The sequence below is a fragment of the Crotalus tigris genome, unplaced genomic scaffold (genome assembly GCF_016545835.1).
Source record: "Crotalus tigris isolate CLP2741 ecotype Arizona unplaced genomic scaffold, ASM1654583v1 scf7180000019099.140709, whole genome shotgun sequence".
Classification (NCBI taxonomy): Eukaryota; Metazoa; Chordata; class Lepidosauria; order Squamata; family Viperidae; genus Crotalus; species Crotalus tigris.
The window spans coordinates 115,832-140,709 of NW_024097374.1; the positions used below are offsets into that span (position 1 = coordinate 115,832).

At 44.6% G+C, this 24,878-nt stretch overlaps 1 protein-coding gene across 1 annotated transcript in view; it reads right to left on the reverse strand.

Annotated features, from left to right (window-relative positions):
* The window catches only part of LOC120315395 (breast carcinoma-amplified sequence 3-like), a 128,251-nt gene extending 108,993 nt beyond the window's left edge, over positions 1 to 19,258 (reverse strand). Inside the window, exon 1 of the mRNA XM_039359667.1 lies at positions 18,655 to 19,258. Within this exon, the coding sequence (XP_039215601.1) occupies positions 18,655 to 18,776 (122 nt within the window). The 5' untranslated portion in view covers positions 18,777 to 19,258. The remainder of the gene's footprint in view (positions 1 to 18,654) is intronic.
* Positions 19,259 to 24,878: the final 5,620 nt, after the last annotated feature.

Genomic DNA, 24,878 nt, shown 5'->3' on the forward strand with positions numbered 1-24,878 from the left:
AGTAAAATCCTCAGAGGACTCATTCTTTTTTTGAAGCGGGGGGGGGGGAATGAAAAAGATAGAGACAATATCGCAGGCCAAGATTTGTTTTCCTAGCAGTAAATGTACAATAAGCATGCACAGCACACTCAAGGGAGCAATTTAGCTAACTCAGGAAGTTGAGCTCACGTCTCTGCAGGAGGATTGACAATAGAGTTGTGGTTCAGCGCGGGAATGGGATGCCCAGATGAGCATCCCTACAAAGATTCTGATAGGAGGGGAGCAAGAATCCCGATACGATGGAACCTACAGCCAGCCAATCAGACAAGAGGATGGCAATTCATCCTGTAAACCAGTGGTTCTCAACCTGTGGGTCGGGACCCCATTTGGGGTCGAACGACCATTTCACGGGGGTCGCCAAACAACGCAGTCCGCCATTTTCCCCCCCTTTTCCTTAGCTGTGCTACTCCCTTTTATTCTATTGGCTTGTGAAAGCCAATAGAATAGACTCTCTTGAATAGAGTCTAATTCTATTGGCTTTCAAAAGCCAATAGGAATTGTCCAGGCTGTCTCTGCCCTGCTGAGCCCGCCAAAAGTCCCATTCTGCAAACGGTGCTGCACCAGTTGAGTAGTCCTCGACTTACGACCAGTTGAGTAGTCCTCGACTTACGACCGGTTGGGGGTCGCGGCATTAAAAAGGTTGAGAACCACTGCTGTAAACAAACAAAAGAAAGAAAGAAAGAAAGAAAAAGAAAAAAAAACGGGCCACTATAAAGCAGGGAAGATTCCCCTGGAAGGAACCTCTACTTAAAATCCAAGACAAGATCAAAAACAACAACGTTCCAAACCAACAAGACAGAAAGATGGGCAACCACAGGCCACGGCTTAATAGAAAGTGACGGGGTAGCTGAAAATGTTTGGAGCGTTTGGAGCTGGCTTGGCGCCTCCCGAAAGATTTCCATCGGCAGCCAAGTTTTTATCCCGCAAGCAGAGAAGGCAGAAACACAGCAATTCTGCAAGTGCCAGCTTCCAGATTTCACGGAGATCCAGCTGGCCCAGTTCTCACCCATTCTGCCAAGGCCCAAGAGCTACAAATCAATTTATTTTTTTTTCCCCTTAATGCAGCGGTTCTCAACCTGTGGGTCGGGACCCCATTTGGGATCGAACGACCATTTCACGGGGGTTGCCAAACAACACAGTCCGCCATTTTTTCCCCCCTTTTCCTTAGCTGTGCTACTCCCTTTTATACTATTGGCTTTTGAAAGCCAATAGAATAGACTCTCTTGAATAGAGTCTAATTCTATTGGCTTTCAAAAGCCAATAGGAATTGTGCAGGCTGTCTCTGCCCTGCTGAGCCCGCCAAAAGTCCCATTCTGCAAACAGTGCTGCACCAGTTGAGTAGTCCTCAACTTACGACCGGTTGAGTAGTCCTTGACTTACAACTGGTTGGGGGTCGCAGCATTAAAAAGGTTGAGAACCACTGCCTTAATGGTTCTTTTGCGTGCACACCTACTCCCTCTGTCGTTTCTGGTCAGAAGCAATTGAGAAATGCATTCGAAATCCAGGTAGTCCTCGACTTACGACCACAACCGAGAACAAACATTTCTGTTGCTAAAGAAATCGTTTGTTAAGAGGATTTTCTCCTGTTTTACGACCGTTGTTAAGTGAACCTCCGCAGCTGTTAAGTTAGTAACACAGTTGTTAAGTGAATCCGGCTTTCCCACGGATTCTGCTTATAAGAGGGTCGCAAAATTTGATCGCGTCACGCCGGGACATTGCAACCATTATAAATACGAGTCGGTTGCCAAGCGTCTGGATTTTGTTCATCTGGCCGTGGGGAGGCTGAAAGGGTCATAAGGGTGAAAAGCAGCCCTAAATCGCTTTTTTCAGTGCTGTTGTAACTTCGGTCACTAAATGACCAATGTTGTAAGTCGAGGACTACCTGTGCCAGGAAGGTTAATACAGACTCTTGCTGGGCAAATGCAGAACATAGTTGACAGAATATCCAGACTCTGCCATAGTTTCATTCCACACAGCATTAACCTTGTGAACTCTCAAGCTTCCTCCTTCTGTTATATATTCAAGATGGACACTGTTTAATATTTATTTGCTATGTATATGTAGGGGTGTGGGTCTATAGATATCTGGACAGACTTGAACACTGGGCACTATCTAACAAAATGAAATGCAATGGGGAAAAAAGCAAGGTTCTACATTTAGGCAAGAAAAAACAAATGTACATGTACAGCATAGGTGGCACCATGCTCAATAGTAGTAACTGTAAGAGGGACCTTGGAGTCCTAGTGGACAATCACCTAAATATGAGCCAGAAGTGTGCTGCAGCTGCCAAAAAGGCCAACACAGTGCTAGGTTGCATTAACAGAGGGATAGAATCAAGATTACGTGAAGTGTTAATACCACTTTACAAGGCCTTGGTAAGGCCACACTTGGAATACTGCATCCAGATTTGGTCACCGTGATGTATAAAAGATGCTGAGACTCTAGAAAGAGTGCAGAGAAGAGCAACAAAGATGATTAGGGGACTGGAGGCTAAAACATACAAGGAATGGCTGCTGGAATTGGGTCTGTCTAGTTTAATGAAGAGAAGGACGAGGGGGGACATGATAGCAGTGTTCCAGTATCTCAGGGGCTGTCCCAAAGAAGAGGGAGTCAAGCTATTCTCCAAAGCGCCTGAAGGCAGGACAAGAAGCAACGGAGGGAAATGAATCAAGGAGAGAAGCAACCTAGACCTAAGGAGAAACTTCCTGACAGTTAGAACAATTAACCAGCGGAACAACCTGCCTCCAGAAGCGGTGAATGCTCCAACACTGGAAGTTTTTAAGAAGAGACTGGACAGCCATTTGTCTGAAATGGTATAGGATTTCCTGCCTGAGCAGGGGGTTGGACTAGATGACCTCCAAGGTCCCTTCCAACTTTACTACTACTACTACTACTACTACTACTACTACTACTACTACTACTACCACTACTATCTTATTTTATCTAAGAAGGTGTCTTTTTTTTCCCCAGAGGGAGATCCTTTTTAGCTTAGGACAAAAATCACACACACACACACACACACACACACACACATACACACGGGAAAAGGACATTCTAACACTTTAGGCAGGAAACTTTTTAAAGGGCGATGTGGAGAAGTGGGGGAAAAAAAAAACCCATGCGTTTAGGACTGTGTCAGGAACAGCTGCCCTATATCCTCTGAGTGTGACGGTTTGGGATAGATTCTAATTGCTTTAGCCCATTTTCAGGGCCTATCTTGGCTACAAACCACAACATAAATATAATTATCGGTAGAGCTCCTTTCATGTTGCAACACATAACACAGCCATTTTATCACACAAAAAAAGCTCTTGCTTCCCCAACATCTGGGCCCCCTCCGTGTGTGGGCTTCCCTCTGCCGGCAAACGGCCCTTTCTGTCTCGGGAATTCTGGAAGATGGAAGTCCACAGATTGTGGAGGAAAGTTGTTGTAGATGGTTCAATTTATACTCTGTGGATCAAGGGGACTCCCGAGCCTCAGTTTGAGTAACAGCGGCTGATTGAGTTGACAACCCAACGGGGACACGCTGATCTGTTCCAAAGTCTCACTGCTTTTGCACTTCATATATGCATGCAGCTGGCTTGGTACAACTTGACACGTTGGGAGGTTTCGGCAAAGTATCTTCGTAGGAACGTGGGGTGCCGGAGTTGAGAAACTGTACCTGCAGCTCTCAAACTTCATGAGAATGTAACTAGTAAAGTATGAGAATGGACATTTAGAACCAAGGAGAAATTTTCTGAGAGCGAGAACAATTAACCAGTGGAACGACTTGCGTCCAGAAGTTGTGGGTGCTCCAACACTGGACGTTTTCAAGAAGAGACTGGACAACCATTTGTCTGGAATGGTATAGAGCAGACATGTCAAACACAAGGCCCAGGGGCTGGAAGCAGTCCGTGAAGTGGTTTCATGTGGCCCGCCCGCGAAGCCATCCTGGAAACAGTGATGGAACGTCTCCCACTGCCTTGGCCCTGGCCCAGGCTGGCCAGGAGCCAATGTACAATTTTGTGGTGGCCATCTTGGCACTTGCCCCAGTGGACCATGCCTTGGCCCATGCCCTGGTCCCACCCCCTTCTGCCAGAGACCCTCAGATCTGTCCCACTCCTGCCCAGGCCCCCCACAGGCACCCTTGACGTGAATGATGTACAACTGGCCACGCCCACCCAGTAGGCCACACCCACTCCCTGCACAGCCACCCAATATGCTGCACCCACTCTGGCCACACCCACCCGCCCCCCCCAGGGCAACTGCAATGCTGATGCGGCCCTCAGTGAAATTGAGTTTGACACCCCTGGTATAGAGTCTCCTGCTGGAGTAGGGGGTGGACTAGAAGATCTCCAAGGTCCCTTCCCACTCTGTTATTCTGTTACTTGAGTTCACTTCTCTTCTTAAGTGTCTATGGAAATTCTCACTCATCCAGGTCATGGTTGTCTCAAAGGTGCTTTTTCAAGAGGCAACTGGACACGAAAGTCCAGTTGCCTCTTGAAGAACCACCTTTGAAGTTCTCTCCTCAGCCATGATGCTCTGATCAATGCTCTCATGAGAATGGCCACTGGCTAAACCAGGATTGGATCATTAATTTCCCCAAGGGAATTACATGAGAAACTGGGAGTGTTGTGGGGGGGCTGCCAACTCCCTGCCCTATGTGATGTCAATGTCCCACTCTCACCCTACTGCCCCATCCCCATGCCCTCCCCCAATGCCACCGCAGTCAGATAGGGACAGCTGAGATGGCCCATGGACTGTAAAATGCCCAGGCCTGGGCGAAATTGACCAGACTTGCTGGGAGTTGCGGTTCAGAACATACGGAGGCTGTCTAAGATAAAGCATATAAATACATTATGGCTAGTAGTAGATCTCAGGAGATTACGAGTCCAACACAGCACTGGGCTGCATTAACAGAGAGATAGAATCAAGATCAGGTGAAGTGTTAATACCACTTTACAACGCCTTGGTAAGGCCACTGGAATACTGCATCCAGTTTTGGTCACCACGATGTAAAAAAGATGTTGAGACTCCTGAAAGAGTACAGAGAAGAGCAACAAAGATGATCAGGGGACTGGAGGCTAAAACATATGAGGAACGGTTGCTGGAATTGGTTATGTCTAGTTTAACAAAGAGAAGGACGAGGGGGACAGGATAGCAGTCTTCCAGTATCTCAGGGGCTGCCACAAAGAAGAGGGAGTCAAGCTATTCTCCAAAGCGCCTGAAGGCAGGACAAGAAGCAACGGATGGAAACTAACCAAGGAGAGAAGCAACCTAGAACTAAAGAGAAACTTCCTGAAAGTTAGAACAATTAACCAGTGGACCAACCTGCCTCCAGAAGCGGTGAATGCTCCAACATTGGAAGTTTTTAAGAAGAGACTGGACGGCCATTTGTCCGAAATGGTATAGGGTTTCCTGCCTGAGCAGGGGGTTGGGTTAGATGACCTCCAAGGTCCCTTCCAACTTTATTATTATTATTAATTGTGCTCAGCAGCATGGGAGGAATACGGGGTGGGGGATTCCAAGGCCGTTTCCTGTCCCAGAATATTACTTTATGCAACAGCTAGGAAGGCAAAGAAGGAAGAGACAGTGACAATTAGAGAAGTGGGAGGAAGACGCCGCCGTGAGCAGCTCGCCCCTCTGTCGTACTGATTTATAACAGCGATTCCCGATGGCAGAGGCAAACACACAGATGCAAACAATTACACTATTTTTGTAGGCAACAAGTGAGGTGGGTGGTAACTGAGAAAACTTTGAAAAGGGGGGGGGGGTGGGAGAGGGAAGGAGAAGGCAAACACAATACTCCAAGGCCTGCCTTTATTCCTCTCCTCCCTCTCGTCTTTTCCCCTCCTAAAGCATCCCTCACATCACACAACAAACGTTGTTGGCCACATGAGAAACTTTCCAAGGCCCGAAGGCACAGCTTTGATTCCAGACTGCTCTGGGCAGGAGCAAGGACGTAATTAGGGTAAAAAGTTCAACCGCAGTTCTGGGTCTGCCGAGCTGCCAGAAATAAGATTTCCTTCCCTTCCACGGCTTCTTAGGCTACCCGCCCGGCTGCCTCAAAGAAAGACCCCAGATTGAAAACATTTGGGGCTTGGATAGCGCAGCTCTTCTAATTAACTTGATCGCATTTGCCCTATTTAATAAATTAAAGGGCTCGGGATTTTTTTTTTTTTTTTTTTTGGAAAGGCAGGCCTTGGGCCAACACGATGGCTCTCTTGCTGGAATCGGGATTATCACTTAGCTAGCCTTTGGGGGGGGGGAAGGGAGTCGGGAGCCTCTTCTGGCCGGCAGTGATATTTTGATTTAATTTTCTGGTGTCGATGGGTAATTGTCAAAAGGCTGAGAAAACCCTGAGAAAAAAAAGGAGAGAAACAACCAAGAACTAAGGAGAAATTTCCTGACAGTGGGAACAATTAACCAGTGGGACAACCTGCCTCCAGAAGTGGTGAATGCTCCAACATTGGAAGTTTTTAAGAAGAGACTGGACAGCCATCTGAAATGAGCAGGGGGTTGGACTAGAAGACCTCCAAGGTCCCTTCCAACTCTGTTTCTATTCTATTCTATTCTATTCTATTCTTAGGCTAGGCTAGGCTAGTCTCAATAACATTCTATTCTATTCTATTCTCAATAAAGATTCTAATCTATTCTAGTCTATTCTCAATAAAGATTCTAATCTATTCTAGTCTATTCTCAATAAAGATTCTATTCTATTCTATTCTACTCTATTCTCAATATTCTAGTCTAGTCTAGTCTAGTCTATTCTCAATAAAGATTCTATTCTATTCAAGTCTAGTCTATTCAAGTCTAGTCTAGTCTGTGTATTCTCAATATTCTATTCTATTCTAGTCTATTCTCAATATTCTATTCTATTCTAGTCCAGTCTAGACTAACTTAGTCTCAATAACATTCTAGTCTATTCTCAATATTCTATTCTAGTCTAGTCTAGCTTAGTCTCAATAACATTCTAGTCTAGTCTAGTCTATTCTCAATATTCTAATCTATTCTAGTCTAGTCTAGCCTATTCTCAATAAAGATTCTATTCTATTCCTATTCTATTCTAATCTCAATATTCTATTCTATTCTATTCTAATTTCAATAAAGATTCTAGTCTATTTTAGTCTATTCTAGTTATCTTTCTCAATAAAGATTCTATTCTATTCTATTCTATTAATAAAGATTCTATTCTATTCTATTCCATTCTATATTCTATTCTATTCTATTCTATTCTATTCTATTCTATTCTATTCTATTCTATTCTATTCTATTCTATTCTATTCTATTCTATTCACAGCTCAAGACAATGGGGGCAATCTCTGCACACTTCCCTGCATCATTTCCAATGTAAAAATGTGGAACAGGCATAGTTTTAATTTCAGCGTATTTTTATTCTTCCATGTGGATTTGTGCAGAGGATTGTTTTTATCCCTGCTACACAGATCTAGGCTGCATAAGGTTTGGCTCAGAAAACCCCAGGATACAAGGGGAACCTGTAAAGGGAAAGGTGTCCTTTAAGGATTGAGGACTTCAACTCCCAGAATTTGCAGGCCAGCCATGCTGGCTGGGGGAAAACTGGGAGTTGAAGTCCATACATCTTAAAGTGGTCAAGGTTGAGAATTTTGGGAGTTGAAGTCCACAACGTTGCCAAGGTTGGACACACCTGCTGTAAAGTATGACAGGTTTAGGTTTATTTGCAACAGAAGAAAGCGGGGGGGCAGGCAGAATAAATATAAGGCAGAAAGACATTTAGGCCGGACGGTAAATGCAATTTAGATCACGGATGAACGTGCTTTGGAAGTCGCTGTAGATTCGTCCCTGATTTTTTATTTTTTTATTTTGTTTTTTGCTTTCAGAGCATCCTTGAATAAAGAACACTTTTCTGAAACGCGTCCAGCTGAAACAATTAAAAGCAAAGAAAACACATTTTATTGGCACTTGGGGAATCCTCTTCTTCCTTCCTCCCTCGTTTATTCGGGAGCCATAAATATTTCATAAGAGTGAGCGGTCCAGACCGGCAGGTGAAAAGAACTGGAACTACGGCTAAGCATGGCACCCCTTTGAAGCCAGTGTGACTGAAACTTGGAGCATCTTCTAGCTATGGAAAGGCAGCACCCTCTCGGTTCGGGAGAGGCCAGTCCACAAAAGGATCCTTGAGACTAAAGAACTAAAAGAATTATGGGATCCTTGCAGCTCTCAGAGCTTGGCAGACGTTTCATGATGTTGTGATTCCGTGCCAGCCTGTGCTCCCAACAGCGGAGTCTGAGGAATCTGAGGAGGAGATGGAGGAGGCATTTGAAGGGCCATCGGGCAGAGGGAGGCTCTGATGAACTACAGGACTCACGGTTGGATGCAGAGCCTGGGCCCTCCAGTCGTGTTCCTGATGAAGCTCAACTGTGTGAGGAGAATGAATCAGACTCGGAGGACTCACACCTGATGGACTTGCTAATTGAGGCTCGCACACGTCGTCAATTAGCGAGAGTAAATCAGCAGCAGTCAATACGGCAACTCCAGGGTAAAAGGAGAAGGCAATGAGAGGCAACGCCTTGGGACTGCTGTATAAAAAGGGGTGTGGGCGGTGCTGGTTGCTGAAGGCAACCGTTTGCAAAGTGCTTCTTGGAATCCTGGTCTGTTCATCTTGCTTGTGACTACTCTTCTGTTTGCATCGTGTTTCCTGTGGACTATTTCCTTCCTTTGGACTTGAGTTTTGCTGTTTGTGTTTTGGACTATTTGGCAGGTTTGTCACCCATATTAAAAGGGGTTTGTTTTGTTTTAAAGTCTCCAGCCTATTTTATCAACAGGGGTTTGGTCCTTGTGCCTTTAACAAGGTCGGCAATAGGCTGGGATAGAACACATGACCCAACTAGGTAACATCATCAGTGCTGGAAGGAGTGGGGTTTGCTCTCTGCTTATATACAAATGGCTTTACCCTGTCAGTACTGGCAGAAGTGTTCATGGTGGTTCCTTCATTAGGTTGCTGTTTACTGTGTGATTGTGTGTCCGAGTTGATAGCTCTTGGACTGGAGTACTGTTTACTGCTTGATTGTTGGGTCTGCTGTTCATCTGGGTGATAAACTTCTTGACAGTAGTATAGGGGTCTTCAACCTTGGCCACTTTAAGGCCACTTGTGGACTTCAACTCCCAGAATTCCTCAGCCAGCCTTGGCTGGCTGGGGAATTCTGGGAGTTGGTCCACACATCCTAAAATGGCCAAGGTGGAGAAACAGTGGTCTCCAGGATAATTCTGTCTTGACACTGAACAGTCCCCTCTTTGTTTTTCAAACATTAGTGGTTAAGCTAATGATTTGGTGCCCAATACAAAAGCCAGGATGATAGTTACAAGAAAAATAAAACTATATTTAGACAGATCTAAATACAGACACAGATCAAGCATGAGGAATTTGATTCCTAACCTATTCAAGCTTGACACCCAATCTGAAAAAGAAGAAATGCTTGGGCACCGCTGAAGAAGAGACAGAATAGACTTCTCTCTATAACTTTGGGATAGAGAACAGAGAACACAATACAGAATATCAGAGCTGGAAGGGACCTCAGAGGTCTTCTAGTCCAACCCCCTGCTCAAGCAGGAGACCAGTCTCTTCTTAAAAACCTCCCATGATGGAGCGCCCACAATGTCTGCAGGCAACAACAAAAGGTTTCAGAAAGATTAGGATCCCTCCCAGCCACATCATGCTCACATGCCTCCCAAATACTAAAATAATAAAAATAATCTACAACATATAAAGCAATTTGTGCCCAAAAACAACAAACGACTAGAGATTTGAGATTTTCAATGATCCAGGTCAGGGTTGTACCAAAGGGGCTTTTTTTTGCTTTTTCCAAAAGGCAACTGGACTTTCTAGGGTTTTTTTTTTTCTTTGAAAATGTTTGACTTCTCATCCAAGAAGTTAGAACTGAAGCTCAGTGTGCTGCAGCTGCCAAAAAAGCCAACACAGTTCCAGGCTGCATTAACAGAGGGATAGAATCAAGATCACGTGAAGTGTTAATACCACTTTACAAGGCCTTGGTAAGGCCACACTTGGAATACTGCATCCAGTTTTGGTCAGCACGATGTCAAAAAGATGTTGAGACTCTAGAAAGAGTACAGAGAAGAGCAACAAAGATGATTAGGGGACTGGAGGCTAAAACATATAAGGAACGGCTAACGGCTGCTGGAATTGGGTCTGTCTAGTTTAATGAAGAGAAGGACAAGGGGGGACATGAGAGCAGTGTTCCAGTATCTCAGGGGCTGCCCCGAAGAAGAGGGAGTCAAGCTACTTTCCAAAGCGCCTGAAGGCAGGACAAGAAGCAACGGGTGGAAACTAATCAAGGAGAGAAGCAACCTAGAACTAAGGAGAACCTTCCTGTCAGTGAGAACAATGAACCAGTGGAACAACCTGCATCCAGAAGCGGTGAATGCGCCAACACTGGAAGTTTTTAAGAAGAAACTGGACAGCCATTTGTCCGAAATGGTATAGGGCAGTGGTTCTCAACCTGTGGGTCGGGACCCCATTTGGGGTTGAACGACCATTTTATGGGGGTCGCCAAACAACGCAGTCCGCCATTTTTTCCCCCTTTTCCTTAGCTGTGCTACTCCCTTTTATTCTACTGGCTTTTGAAAGCCAATAGAATAGACTCTCTTGAATAGAGTCTAATTCTATTGGCTTTCAAAAGCCAGTAGGAATTGTCCAGCCTGTCTCTGCCCTGCTGAGCCCGCCAAAAGTCCCATTCTGCAAACAGTGCTGCGCCAGTTGAGTAGTCCTCAACTTACGACCGGTTGAGTAGTCCTCGACTTACGACCGGTTGGGGGTCGCGGCATTAAAAAGGTTGAGAACCACTGGTATAGGGTTTCCTGCCTGAGCAGAGGGTTGGACTCGATGACCTCCAAGGTCCCTTCCAACTTTACTACTACTACTACTACTACTACTACTACCACTACTACTATTACTACTACTATTACCTCCAAGGTCCCTTCCAACTTTTTATTATTATTATTGTTGTTGTTGTTATCATCATCATCATCAATTTTATGATATAAAAACTGACTTTTCACGGTGGAAAATTCCATAGGACAAAAAAGACCGTTTTGGCTCTCACCACAACTCCCAGGCTCCATGAAAATAGGGCCAATTCCTGAAGTACAGGTTGTTCTCAACTTAACGGTTCATTTAGTGACTATTCAAAGATACAACGGAACTGAAAAAAGTGATTTATGACTGTTTTTTCACACTTATGACCGTTGCAGCATCTCCACATTACCTGAACAAACTTCATACACTTGGCAACTGATTCATATTCCTGACAGCTGCAGTGCCCCAAGGTCAAAACTAACTTAACGACTGTCTTCCTTAGCAACAGAAATTTTGGCTTCAATTGTGGTCGTAAGTCGAGGACTATCTGTATTTTTCCCCATCGGTGATCATATCCAACTTGCTCCTAATGGGCACCGATATGGTATTCTTGTTAAGCAAGAAGCTGGGAATATCAAGCAGCAATTGTGTCAACCTGCAAACTACATTTCCCAAACGCCCTTTCCCTCCGCAACGAGGAATAAAACGTGCTGCTTTCAGAAAATCTAGCCTGGAAGGCAAATAAACTTTGGGGCAAGGCAAAGAAGGAATTAATATAGCCAAATTTCCCAAACAGCGTATGAAACGTCTGAAATCAGATGGAATTTGCGGTTGGAGCTGGCTGTTGCTGGCTGTTTTCACTGGGTGAGTTCCACGCTCTCGGCCCGGACAACAGAATTTTTCTATAGATCCCAACAGAGCATTTAATTTGGGGGGGGGGAGTGGGCAAGTTTCAATTTAAATCATTTTTTTAAGCACTGGGAATTAACGGGGAGGGGACCGTAAAAGAGGTTAAGAGAGAGAAGGATCATGAGATTAGTTTTACAGATGTGTAATCAATGCTTGTTAGTTGCGAAGTCGTGTCCGACCCATCGCGACCCTATGGACAACGTTCCTCCAGGCCTTCCTGTCCTCTACCATCTTCTGGAGTCCATTGAAGCTCACGCCTCCTGCTTCCGTGACTCCATCCAGCCACCTCATTCTCCGTCGTCACCTTCTTCTCTTGCCCTCCATCTTTCCCAGCATTAGGCCCTTCTCCAGTGAGTCCATCCTTCTCATTAGGTGGCCAGAGTACTTGAGTTTCAACTTCAGGATCTGGCCTTCTAAAGAGCAGTCGGGGTTGATCTCCTCTAGGACTGACCGGTTGGATCGCCTTGCAGTCCAGGGGACTCGCAGGAGTCTTCTCCAGCACCATAGTTCAAAGGCCTCAGTTCTTTGGCACTCAGCCTTTCTTATGGTCCAACTTTCACAGCCATATTATAGAAATTCCTTTTTTTAAAAAAATGGGGATTGGGTGGATGTTCTTCATAGGAGCTATTTTTTCATAAAAATCCAGATTATCCCCAAAGAAAACTCAATTGGAAGGCTATTTAAGAAACACAAACACAGGTTTTTTGTTTTTTTTACAGATTATCTACATCCATTCCAAAGATGCTCTGAATGTTGAATCAAGATTGGTAATAAATAAATAAATAAATAAATAAATGCCCAGTACAGGTAGTCCTCGACTTACAGCAGTTCGTTTAGTGACCATTTGAAGTTACAACAGCATTGTGTGGCACTCGTGACCCTGTTTACATCGCATGTGCAATCACGTCCCCGTTCGCATATGCGCAGCCCCGTTTCATACTTGCGCAGCCCCGTTTACGCGTATAAAGGTGCCTCTACCACCCCCCGCCTCGGGCCGACAAGCCAGAAAGGTTGGGGACCCCTGCCCTAGTACTTTTCATTAATTGCCCAACTAGTGGTGGGATTCAGCCAGTTCGCACCACTTTGGCAGAACCGGTAGCTTAATTTTTTGTTGCCTGGGCCCAGAATGGACTTCCAGAAGCGTCATCCACACAGAGAACCGGCTGTTCGCATATTTGAATCCCACCACTGTACCCAACTCTGCTGGGTAAACGATGGTTCGATTTTACCAAGTCACTGAAACAGTTTCCCGTGGATTCTTCCTTCTCCCATCCTTGCCCACTTGCTCTTTTTTTCAAATGGTTTGGGGATACCCAAAGCCTTCCTCTCATGTGCTACTTCCATCAACTCCTCCTTGCAAATGTTTTTTTCCCCTTTTTTTTTGTTTCAGGGGAGAAATGGGGGGGGGGGTCGCTCTCCTTCCATTTTGCAAATCTTGTCATCTAAGGCCCGAGTCGGCCTGAGCCGTTAAGGAAACCAGCATCAAACAAATAAGACAGAATAGACAATCTGCTTCTCATTTGTACTTCAAGGCTGCGTCCTTTTTGATGGTTGCAATAGGAGGGGGGGAGTCACCGTCATCGGCATGTAACCCAGTGAAGCTGAGCAAACTCAATTCTTCCAATTCAGGACTTTTTCTGTGGGGGAAAAAGTGCCCAAATCAAGTCTTGTCTGAAGCTTCAATGAGAGACTTTGCAGTTGACAAGATCTCTGTTTCCTTCCGTGTGGAAGGAAGAGGGTCCACTTGATCAAGGGGCGCAAAAAAGTACAGGCCGGGCCTGTCACGCAATCTACAACCATCTCTTTTGTGACCCCAGAACCCTTCGCTTAGTGCAGGGGTAGGCAACCTTGGCTCTTTTATGACTCGTGGACTTCAACTCCCAGAATTCCTGAGCCAGCCATGCTGAAAAAAGTGACTTACAACCATTTTTGTCACGACCGCTGCAGCATCCCTATGGCCATGTGATCAAACTTTGGACGCTTGGCAACTGACTCACATTCATGACGGTGGCAAAGTCCCGGGGTCACGTGATCACTTTTGGCCACCTTCTGACAAGCAAAGTAATAATAATAATAATAATAATAATAATAATAATAATAATAATAATAATAATAATAATAATAATAAAAAAGTTGGAAGGGACCTTGGAGGTCATCTAGTCCAACCCCCTGTTCAGGCAGGAAACCCTATACCATTTCAGACACATGGCTGTCCAGTCTCTTCTTAAAAACTTCCAGTGTTGGAGCATTCACCACTTCTGGAGGCAGGTTGTTCCACTGGTTAATTGTTCTCACTGTCAGGAAGTTTCTCCTTAGTTCTAGGTTGCTTCTCTCCTTGAAGAGTTTCCATCCATCTCTTCTTGTCCTGCCTTCAGGTGCTTTGGAGAAGAGCTTGACTCCCTCTTCTTTGGGGCAGCCCCTGAGATATTGGAATACTGCTATCATATCCCCCCTCGTCCTTCTCTTCCTTAAACTGGACATACCCAATTCTAGCAACCGTTCCTTATATGTTTTAGCCTCCAGTCCCCTAATCATCTTTGTTGCTCTTCTCTGCACTCTTTCTAGAGTCTCAACATCTTTTTTACATCGTGGTGACCAAAACTGGTTGCAGTATTCCAAGTGTGGCCTTACCAAGGCCTTGTAAAGTGGTAGTATTCTGTTATAGCATTCCCACGGTCACGTGATCAAAATTGAGATGCTTGGCAATTGACTCGTGTTTATGATGGCTGCAGTGTCCCAAAATCATGCCACCACCGTTTGCGACTTTATGACAAGCAAATTCAATGGAGAAGCCAGATTCACTTAACCACCGGTTGGGGTTAGTAACTTAGCAATTCCAGATTGGTGGCTTACACGGAGAGATCCTTCGTTTTGATTTCCAAACAACAACCCCGTGAGGGTTTTGGGGGCAGAAGGAGGCTGCAGGCAGGTCCTCAACCTACAACCATTCATTTAGTGACTGTTCAAACTTACGACAGTGCTGAAAAAAGGGAAGTGTGACCAGTTTTCACACTTACAACGGTTGCAGCATCCTTGTGGTCACATGATCAAAATTCAGACACTGGGCAACTGACTCATATTTATGACGGTTTCAGTGTTCTAGGGTCACGTGGTCCCCTTTGGCGACCTTCAAACCAGCAAAGTCAATGGGGAAGCCGGATTCACTTAACAACCATGTTACTAACTTAACAACTGCAGTGATTCACTTAACAACTGTGGCAGGAAATGTTGCAGAATCGCTTAAACAATTGTCTTGCTTAGCAATGGACATCTGGGGCTCAACTGTGGTCGTAAGCCGAAAGGGCTACCTGTAATTGCTCCCAAATTTCCCTGATGAGTTTTCAGGGCTGAGGTTGAACTTAAATCTGGTTCTGTCCAGTCCCGATCCAACACATTAACCATACACTACAGCAGGGCTTTTCAACCTTTTCACCCATTGTACCACTTTTAGGATATGGCAATATCCGAGTATCACCAGTCGCCTAGCAAGATGTCAAAAACTTGATGACCAAAAAAGAAGAAGGAAAAAAGTGATAAAGTACAGGTAGTCCTCGACTTACAACAGTTCGCTTAGTGCAGTGGTTCTCAACCTGTGGGTCGGGACCCCATTTGGGGTCGAACGACCACTTCACGGGGGTCGCCAAACTGACCGCCATTTTTTTCCCCTTTTCTTTGGCCACGCCCCTGGCACCCGGTGATGTATAAGTGGTTGGGGGTCACCACAATATGGGGAACTGTATTATGGGGTCGCGGCATTAGAAAGGTTGAGAACCACTGGCTTAGTGACTGTTTGAAGTTACAATGGCACTGAAAAAAGTGCCCCCCAAGCCACAGCCGAGCAAGACACCTGCCTGCCTGCCCGGCGGTGCTCTTCCACCTACCCAAGGTTTTTATTGTTTGAGCATTTCTGTTGAGGATTGGCAGCGGGGGTGGTGTGGGGGGGTGTTTGGTTTTTATTCCCCCCCCCCCCGCTGGGTGGTTGCAGCAGATTTCGGTCACTTCATATGACTCTGGGACACTGTGACCGTCATAAATATGAATCAGTCGCCAAGCATCTGAATGTAAATCACAAGACGCTGGAGAGGCTGCAACATTCCAGCTGATCGGCGCTTCTTCTGGGCTCAGCAGAAGCGCCAGGATCAGCGCCGAGCTCCAGCTGATCGTTGCTTCTTCAGGACTCAGCAGAAGCACCAGGATCAGCGCCGAGCTCCAGCTGGAGCCTGGCGCTGATCCTGGTGCTTCTACTGAGCCTTGACAGCCACAAAGAAGTGCCAATCAGCTGGAAAGCGGCACTGATCCTGGCGCTTCCGCTGAGCCCTGACAGCCCTGCAGCTCCAGCCGTCTCTCGCTCAGGCTTGTGCGGTGCTGCCTGTGCGGTTCAGCTCATTCCCCTCCCCCACTACCCCTTTTCTAGGATGGTCGCGTACCACCTGCCAGGTGCCAATGTACCACAGGTGGTACCTGTACCACGGGTTGAAAAGCCCTGCACTACAGCATCAATGGCTAGTTATCTTCCCTCCCTTTTCTTTGTGTCAATCTGTGGATCTCAACCCGGCGACAAGAGAAACTGCTTACTTTAAACCTTTTTTTCCTGGAGAAAGTAGCACTCTGAAAACAAAGCATGGAAAATTAAGACCAATTGCGAAACTTGGCGCAGAATTTTACTTCTCTCCCAATTCAGAAGGGATTGGTGGAAATTCCTTTTTATACGTTCCCCCCAGACAAACACACTCATGGGAAAAAGTCCCGTGTCCTTCTTAGGCTACCTTAGGATGGGCTGCTGAAAGTAAGAATGAACAACAGGCAGACTGCAAAGCGTCAGTTATAGTCCGAGGAAGACATGAAGTTTTTCTGACCAAAAACACTGCCTGTAGGATTATAAACATCCTGACAAGCATATAATCACCAGTGTAAACAGCCCTGTGAGCTGTAAACATATCCTAAAGGATAATGTTGCAATACAACTTTCAGAATCGCCAAGTGGCATAGCTAATGAGCTGAATAACCTCTTCGCTGATCAAAAATGAGGCTTAAGCGTTCGGCATGACTCTTTGCTTCCATTCTGCGAAAAGCAGATGTGCAGTTGTGCGAATAAGATTGACTCATGTACGTCTGTTTACTCTGCATCGACAAGAGATACAAAATTGGGGTTTTCTTGGCACTGAATTTGGATTATCGTGAGAGCGGATTTTTTTTAACAGGGATTCATGTGCTCGCGGGCTGCAGTTTGGTTTTTTTTTTTTAAATGGTACACACTATATTTGTTCCTAAACACTGGTTAGTCAGACTCCAACTAGTATTTTAATTTAAAAAAAAAATTTCATTACAAACGAATAAGGTCAGGGAGCCTGAGATAAAACCCGAGTTTACTTCCTTGCAGAAATGTAAACAATCACAGCTAGTCCTCAATCTACAACAGTTCAAAGTCACAACATCACTGAAAAAAGAGACTTAGGTTCGTTTTTCACACTTACAACCGTGGCAGCCTCCCTGTGGTCACGTGATCAAAATTTGGGCGCTCGGCAACTGGCATCTACTTATGACGGTTGCAGTGTCACAAATGTGATCGCCGTTTGTGTCTTTCTGACAAGCAAAGTCAAGGGGGAAGCCAGATTCACTTAACAACCCGTGTTGCTCACTTAACGACGGCAGGGCTTCCCCTTAAAACAACTGTGGCCCAAAAAAAAAAAAAGATCGTAAAATGGGGCCAAATTCACCTCACAACTGTCTCATTTCGCAACTGAAATTTTGGGCTCCAGTGTGGTCGTAAGTCGAAGTCTACCTAGTATTTTCTTTCTTTACCGCAACTACGATTACGGAAACCAGAAAAATTATAGGAGATGGGTAGAAAAGACCAAAATGAATTAGAAGGGCGAGGGTGGTGACATTTGTTCAGAAAAAATATATATACTGTGAAGGAAAGCAGATGTTATTTCGGAGACCAAAACAGGGAGCGATCTCTGTCCCAAACTCATTGCAGACAGAGGTTCACACTCTACATCAGATAGGAACTGGCCCACACAGGATCTGCCACAATGAGCCAATTAAGTCTTTTAAGGCTCAGCTAGGCTCCTTGCTGTCTTTATTATAACAAGCCAACAAGGCCATAGAGCAGTGGTGGCGAACCTGTGGCACGCGTGCCAGAGGCGGCACTCAGAGCCCTCTCTGTGGGCACGTGCGCCATGCTCCCAAGATGGCAACCGTCCCTCTTCAAGTAGCCACCTGCTAACTCACCGAGGTCTTACGTGGCTAGATGCATCCCAGCACGGCTGGTTTCCCTCCCCCACATCCTTCCTGGCCTTGCATGCTCTCCTTTTGCCAGGCACTGCATCGCCTCCTCAGCTGTCCGACGGTGTCCAGCTCAGAGGCGGCTTCTCTAAACTGCTCACGGTGGGCTGCACAGCCCCAAAGTGCACCGGTCAAGGGTTCGGCAGGCTGTGGCTGCTAGCGGACACTGTCGGCCCTCATGCGCTCGCTGGCCTCTGTGTGGGGGGCCGATGGTGTCAGGCAGCAGTTGCCCCGGCCCCTGCCTCGCCTTGCCCTGCGACAATGGCACCTCCACCCTGCCTCGCCTTGCCTCACCTCACTCTGCAGGACCAGCCTCCTGCCCACCGCCCCACCTGCCAGAGACCCCTTGGATCTCCCCCAACCCTGCCTGGCCCCCACAGGCGTCCCTCCCCATGAGCAACATCGAGGTGACCACATCCACCCAGTCTGCCATGACCACCATAGCCACGCCCACCCAGTGGGCCACGCCCACCTGGCACCCGGCGATAAATAAGCGGGTTTTGGGTTGCAGTTTGGGCACTCGGTCTCTAAAAGGTTCGCCATCACTGCCATAGAGCAAACCTGCCCTCTGGATGTAATCATCTTACCCAGAAGATCCGATGCTTTTGCACAGAGCAAGGAGAGGCCTCTTCTCGGCAAAGTTATCACTCTTCTCGCGATCTGAAAGGAGCAGAACACAAAGAGACACGCAAAAGCGTTGGTTACTCATCTTTGCTGCCCTGAATGATTAAATCACACCAGAAATCAAATGGGTTGAAAAGCTGCTATCGTTGAATTGAATTGATTTGAATTGAGTACTTCATTTGGGCCAACGTGATTAGACACATAAAGAATTTGTCTCCGGGTACGGAACCATTCGGTCTACTTGCAAAGCAACAGAGAGAATAATACGGTAGTAGTAAGAACACCAGTAATGGGTGTGAAGTGAAGAAGAGAAAAAAAAAGGATAAATAACAATACTATAGCCGCACTGTATGTGTTAACATGTGTGCACGTTAGATAGAACTAAACGTATTAAAGCTAAACACAGTGCACAGTTTTAAAGAGCCATTCATGTTTTTGCTTCACAAAGCTATAAATGGCTCACACTGACATAGGCAGACCATGTTTGTAAGTACAGTTACTTTGGTTCAAGTCAGAGGGGTTCAACCTTGGCAACTTTAAGACTTGTGCCATGTTGGCTGAGGAATTTTGGGAGTTGAAGTCCACAGGTCTTAGATGGAAGCATTGATGATGTTACATAGTTTGGGTGATTAAGAACTTCTCATTTCAATCCTGAGCTATAAATTTGTCCATTTGTCCGAAATGGTGTAGGGTTCCTGCCTGAGCAGGGGGTTGGACTAGATGACCTCCAAGGTCCCTTCCCACATTATTATTATTATTATCAATCATCGCACAGTCAGCCAGATGTTCAGACTGGATTTGGCATTTTGTCTACCTATCGAGTCCTTACCCAGGACCTGGGATAGGCAGATGTGGATGTTTGATGGTATTACAGGTATCGTCGCAGGATGGAAGCAGTTCCTAATAAGGCCGCCTTTTGCAATTGACTAATAGCAAATTTGTCAATGCCAATGGTGTTCAAGTGGTGCTCCAGTTGTTTTGGGATTGCGCCCAAGGAGCCTATGACTATTGGTACTACCCTTGCTTGCTTTTGCCACAGTCTTTCTATTTCTATTTGTAGGTCTTTGTATTTTGTTATCTTCTCCAGTTCTTTCTCTTCTATTCTGCTGTCTCCAGGCACTGCCACGTCCACTATCCAGACTTTTTTGTCTTTCTTATCGACAATTGTTAAGTCTGGGGTGTTATGTTGCAGGTGCTTGTCTGTTTGAATTCTGAAGTCCCAGAGCAGTTTAATTTTATCATTTTCTATGACTGTCTCTATTTTATGATCCCACCAGTTTTTGCTTACAGGCAAATGATATTTTTTGCAGATCTTCCAATGCACCATTGTTGCTACTTTGTCATGCCGCTGCTTGTAATCAGTCTGTGCAATCTTCTTGCAACAGCTTACCAAGTGGTCCACTGTTTCTTCAGCTTCTTTGCATAGGCGGCACTTACTGTCTGTTGCTGTCTTCTCAATTTTGACTTTGTATGCATTTGTCCTTAAGGCTTGGTCTTGTGCAGCCAGAATTAGTCCCTCGGTCTCTTTCTTCAATTTTCCTGCTCTTAGCCATTGCCAGGTTTTATTATTATCTGCTTTCCCAGCTATTTTTTTCATGTATTGGCCATGTAGTGCTTTGTCTTCCCATGCCTCTATTCTGTTCTTCATTTGGTCTTTCTTGTAGGCCAGTTTGGTCTCTCCAGTAGTTAGTAAGCCTTCCTGATATACTAATTTCAGTGCATCTTCATCATTGTTCTTCAGATATTCTTCCAAAGCCATTTTTTCTTCTTCAACCATCTGATGTACTTGTAGCATTCCACGCCCACCTATTTGCCTTGGTAGATAAAGTCTATCAATGTCACTGCGTGGATGAAGGGCGTGATTCATTGTCATTATTTTTCTGGTCTGCCTATCCATTGCTTTTAGTTCTGCTTGAGTCCAGTCCACTATTCCAGCTGTGTACCTAATTGGGATTGCCCAGGTGTTGATTGCCTTTATGGTATTTCCTCCATTGAGTTTGGACTTTAAGATCTTCTTCACTCTCTTGATGTATTCACCTCTAATCTTTTTCTTGACTTCAGTGTGCTTGATGTTGTCAGCTTGAAGGATACCCAAGTATTTGTAGTAATCTTCCTCATCCAGACTCTTAATGTTATTTTCGTGGGGCATCTTGATTCCTTCAGTTTTCACTATTTTTCCTTGTTTGATAGTAAGTGTGGCACATTTGTCCAAGCCAAACTCCATTACAATATCTTGGCTATATATACGGACAGTGTTGAGCAGCGATTCTATTTCAGATGATGTTTTTCCATACAGCTTCAGATCATCCATGTAAAGGAGGTGGGATCGTCTAGCAGATGTTTTTGATGTTTGATAACCATGTCCTGAGTTATTCAGTATTGTTGACAGAGGAAACAGTGCAATAACATATAGTAATGGTGATAATGAATCTCCTTGAAATATCCCTCTCTTGATATTAACCTCTCCCAGCTTCTCACCATTGATCTGCAACTGTGTCTTCCATTGTGCCATCGATCTTTGCACAAATTTTCTGATGTTTCTACTGACTCCTGTTATTTCTAGGCACTTTATTATCCATCATGTGGCAGAGAGTCAAATGCCTTTTTGTAGTCAATCCATGCCACATTCAGGTTGGTCTTCCTTCTCTTGCAGTTTTCCAAGATCATTTTGTCTATTAGGAGTTGATCTTTTGTTCCTCTGCTATTGGGGCGGTTTCCTTTCTGCTCAGGTGGAAAGAGATTGTTTTCAACTAGATGCTGTTGTACTGCATCAGCTACCACACCAGTTAGTAATTTGAAAGTTGTTGGTAAGCAGGTAATTGGCCTGTAGTTACCTGGTGTTGCCCCTTTTGCTGGATTTTTCATTATTAGGTAGGTTTTCCCAGTTGTTAGCCACTTTTCAATTTCTCTTCCTTGTAGTATATTGTTGAACTGTTTGGCAATGAGTGGGTGTATAACAGTTAGATGTTTCAACCAAAACCCATGCAGTTCATCTTCACCTGGTGCTGACCAATTTTTGATTTTCCTTGCTCTTTTTTCTACATTTTTGTTGTTATTACTAGTTCTTTCATTTCAGCTTCTGTTTTATTTGCATCCACCTCTTTTAACCAAGCCGCATCCTTGTTGTATTTCTTTGGGTTATCCCATATCTGCTTCCAGAACTGCACTGTTCTTCCTTGTCAGGTACTGACTGATTCCTTGCAGTTTCTCCCTTGATGGATTGGTAGAAACGTTTCTGATTGGATTGAAATTGGAGGTTCTGCCTATAGTTTTGCATCGAGCTTCTATCTACTGATTTCCTGGCTATAGCTGTTATTTGTTTGCTTTAATTTTTTTATTTCCAGTGCTTTCCTTATCTTCCTTGTTTCAAGTGGTATTTCTTGATTTAGGTATTCTTTGGTCTTCTTGTTCTTCAGCTTCTTTTCTTTCATCTGTTCTAGCGTGCTTGCATGTGATCTTAACTAGCTGGTCTTATTTTCTAGTCTAACCTTCCATTTTTCTGGTGCCCTGTTTGTTTGTTTTTCTTCTTTGTTGATTTTGCATCCCAGGTATTCAGTTATAACTGCAGCTGTGCTGTACATTAGTTGGTTTGTTTCTTGCAGTGAATTGGGGCTTATACTTGATATTGCAGTATTTGCATCTTTTAATGCTTGTGCTAGCTGTTTCTTTGGAACAAGCTTCAATGCAGGTAGCCTTATTCTGTTGTTTTTGTGCTGTTCTAGATGCTCAGTTATTCTTTGTTTCAATTCTTTTAGTTCTTTAGTTAGAGGGTTTTGTTCTTCCTGAGGTAGAGGTGCCTGGTTTCCAAATGAAAACAGTTGTATATCTCTGCTAGATTCCTTCACTGCCAACTTCCCCTGGTTTGCCTCTACATTCTGAATTACTTCTGGTAAGGCTTTGATTTCTTTGCCCTGGGTAACCTTTGCAGTTCGTCCAATTCTGTTTCTGTGAATACTTTATTTTGTATTATAAATCGGCGTTGATCTGCTAGTCTCTGTTCTGTTATTTCTGATTCTGGATGTTGTTCTTTCCAGAACTGGTGCATTCATTTTAGATATCCTCTTCTTGTTGGACTTGATCGTATAACTTATTTCTTTGTTTTCATCACTGTGTATCTGCGGACGGTAACACTTTCGTCCGTATTCTGCAGCTGCTGGCCCTGAGCAACAGTCCTGAGTCCTGTAACCCATTTTTCACCAGATATCCAGGAACTCCAATCTCTAGCACGGACCTTGTTAACCCGGGTGACATCCGAGTCGATATGGCATTCTGAAAATTACGTCTCATCATATTTTTTATGGGAGAGACACTCTTTGTCTGACTCCTCTGATGAGACCTGTCCAGTATGGTTGAACCTCTGGCATAGCTCTCATCTTCCTCAGAGTACACAAGCCCCACAACCACGTCAAGGTAATGCCTCACTGTGGATTATTATTATTATGGATCATCGCACAGTCAGCCAGATGTTCAGACTGTATTTGGCATTTTGTCTACCTATCGAGTCCTTACCCAGGACCTGGGATAGGCAGATGTGGATGTTTGATGGTATTACAGATCTCGTCGCAGGATGGAAGCAGTTCCTATAAGGCCGCCTTTTGCAATTAACTAATAGCAAATTTGTCAATGCCAACCAATGCTGTTCAAGTGCTGCTCCAGTTGTTTTGGGATTGCACCCAAGGAGCCTATTACTATTGGTACACCCTTCTTGCTTTTGCCACAGTCTTTATATTTCTATTTGTAGGTCTTTGTATTTGTTATCTTCTCCAGTTCTTTCTCTTCTATTCTGCTATCTCCAGGCACTGCCACGTCCACTATCCAGACTTTTTTGTCTTTCTTATCGACAATTGTTAAGTCTGGGGTGTTATGTTGCAGTTGCTTGTCTGTTTGAATTCTGAAGTCCCAGAGCAGTTTAATTTTATCATTTTCTATGACTTTCTCTATTTTATGATCCCACCAGTTTTTGCTTACAGGCAAATGATATTTTTTGCAGATCTTCCAATGCACCAATGTTGCTACTTTGTCATGCCGCTGCTTGTAATCAGTTTGTGCAATCTCTTTGCAACAGCTTACCAGTTAGTCCACTGTTCTTCAGCTTCTTTGCATAGGCGGCCTTACTGTTCTTTTGCTGGGACTTCTCAATTTTGACTTTGTATGCATTTGTCCTTAAGGCTTGGTTCTTTGTGCAGCCAGAATTAGTCCCTCGTCCTCTTTCTTCAATTTTCCTGCTCTTAGCCATTTTGCCGAGGTCTTGTTATTATCTGCTTTCCCAGCTTTTTTTATATATTGGCCATGTAGTGCTTTGTCTTCTATTCCTCTATTCTGTTCTTCATTTGGTCTTTCTTGTAGGCCAGTTTTGTCTCTCCAGTAGTTAGTAAGCCTTCCTGATATACTAATTTCAGTGCATCCTCATCATTGTTCTTCAGATATTCTTCCAAAGCCATTTTTTCTTCTTCAACCATCTGATGTACTTGTAGCATTCCACGCCCACCTATTTGCCTTGGTAGATAAAGTCTATCAATGTCATTGCGTGGATGAAGGGTATGATTCATTGTCATTATTTTGCTCGTCCTGCCTCTCCATTGGCTTTTACTTCTGTTTGAGTCCATTCCAACTATTCCAGCTGTGGTACCTAATGACTGGATTGCCCAGGTGTTATTGGCCTTTATGGTATTTACTCCATTGAGTTTGGACTTTAAGATCTTCTTCACTCTCTTGATGTATTCACCTCTAATCTTTTTCTTGACTTCAGTGTGCTTGATATTGTCAGCTTGAAGGATACCCAAGTATTTGTAGTACTCTTCCTCATCCAGACTCTTAATGTTATTTTCGTGGGGCATCTTGATTCCTTCAGTTTTCATTATTTTTCCTTGTTTGATAGTAAGTGTGGCACATTTGTCCAAGCAAACTCCATTACAATATCTTGGCTATATATACGGACAGTGTTGAGCAGCGATTCTATTTCAGATGATGTTTTTCCATACAGCTTCATATCATCCATGTAAATGAGGTGGGATAGTCTAGCAGATGTTTTTGATGTTTGATAACCATGTCCTGAGTTATTCAGTATTGTTGACAGAGGAAACAGTGCAATAACAAATAGTAATGGTGATCATGAATCTCCTTGAAATATTCCTCTCTTGATATTAACCTCTCCCAGCTTTTCACCATTGATCTGCAACTGTGTCTT